Source organism: Gadus morhua, chromosome 23, assembly GCF_902167405.1.
Source record: "Gadus morhua chromosome 23, gadMor3.0, whole genome shotgun sequence".
In the NCBI taxonomy this organism is placed as follows: Eukaryota; Metazoa; Chordata; class Actinopteri; order Gadiformes; family Gadidae; genus Gadus; species Gadus morhua.
This window is the reverse complement of record NC_044070.1, coordinates 11,001,063-11,002,405: the sequence shown is the minus strand read 5'-3', so window position 1 is coordinate 11,002,405 and position 1,343 is coordinate 11,001,063. Positions and strand designations below refer to the sequence as shown.

At 48.1% G+C, this 1,343-nt stretch overlaps 1 protein-coding gene across 2 annotated transcripts in view; it reads left to right on the top strand.

The window, feature by feature from the left end:
* dnajb6b (DnaJ heat shock protein family (Hsp40) member B6b) overlaps positions 1-633 on the top strand; it is an 18,509-nt gene extending 17,876 nt beyond the window's left edge. For both annotated transcript variants that reach the window (XM_030348861.1, XM_030348862.1), the window contains one exon: positions 1-633. This exon is cut by the window's left edge and continues 44 nt beyond it. In XM_030348861.1, the coding sequence (XP_030204721.1) occupies positions 1-57 (57 nt within the window). In that variant the 3' untranslated portion in view covers positions 58-633.
* Positions 634-1,343: the final 710 nt, after the last annotated feature.

The window sequence follows — 1,343 nt, the reverse complement described above, 5'->3', positions numbered from 1 at the left end:
GACTCCCGGAGGAGGAGACTCTTCCCCCGCTTCGGTGCCTTCGGCTCCTGGTTTTAGAAGCAGCCCAACAAGACGCACTGGGCCTGTCTGGCTGGCCTGCCTGTCTGTGCCTGTGTGTCTGTTTATCTCTCTGTCCGTCGGTCCGTTGATGTTGTGCTTCAGCAGCTGACTGTAAATCCCAAAGCACACGACGCATGACTGTAGCGGCTGTGTTTTTTTGGCCACTTCAAATAGCTCTTAAGTCTATTTAGGACGGGAAATTTCATAAAGATTATTTTGTGTCTGTTGGCGATGCCACCGTGTGACCCTGTCGCCTCCTGGAGAAAGAACTTCAACTTTGAACCATAATCGACTGTCTCATCAATCATCCCTCTCTCTCTCCTCTCTTCTGATTGGATGGTTCCCCGAGCCAGGTTGGGAGGGGGTGAGGGGTGGGGGGTTGGGGGAGAAGGAGGAGGCGAGGGAGTTAGAGGAGGTGGAGGAGGGTAATGTGATAAAGACTAAGGTGGTGAATTAAAACCACCACACTCCTACAGTGTGTAGCTGGCAAACAGCTCAGAGAAATCATGCGATGTCTGAAAATATGCCTTTTCTTTAAAGTAATATTATAAATAAAGCTTATCGTTAAACATATGTTGTGTTTTCTCTCTATTTAAACTGTGTGTGGAGGCCAGGAGGGAGAACAGTGGGGATCAGAAGAGATCTGTAAGAACCAGTAGAGATACAAGTAGAGACCAGCAGATACCAGTAGAGAACAGGGAAGACCAGCAGAGACAAATTGAGACATGTTTAGACCAATAGGGAGACCATCTCTCCTAGAGACCAGAGGAGACCAGTATAATCCAGTGAGTAGGTGAGACCAGAAGAGGCAAGGTGAGACCAGAAGAGAGAAGTAGAGATCAAGAGTCAGAAAGGTAGACCAGTATAAACCAGTAGAGACCAGTAGATACCAGTAGAGTCCAAGAGGGAGCCCAGTAGAGAGATAGGAGGTGAGACTGATGAATATATCTAAAACAACAGAGACCAGCCAAGTCTACTATGGACTAATAGGGAGACAAGGTTTGAGCAGAAGAGACAAGTAGAGACTACGAGAAACCAATAGCAACCAGCATGACTGATAGAGGCCATTAAATTCCCTGAGAGACTGAGATTGAGCGAGAGAGATGGAGAGAGAGAGAGAGAGAGAGAGGGGGGGGGGGGGAGAGAGAGAGAGAGAGAGAGAGAGAGAGAGAGAGAGAGAGAGTTTGTGTGGCAGTGAGAGAATGAGTATTGCAGCACCCTGTGTTGCCATAACAGTGACGACATGGCTGCCTTAACAACGGTGGGTAACGGTGTGCATCAAT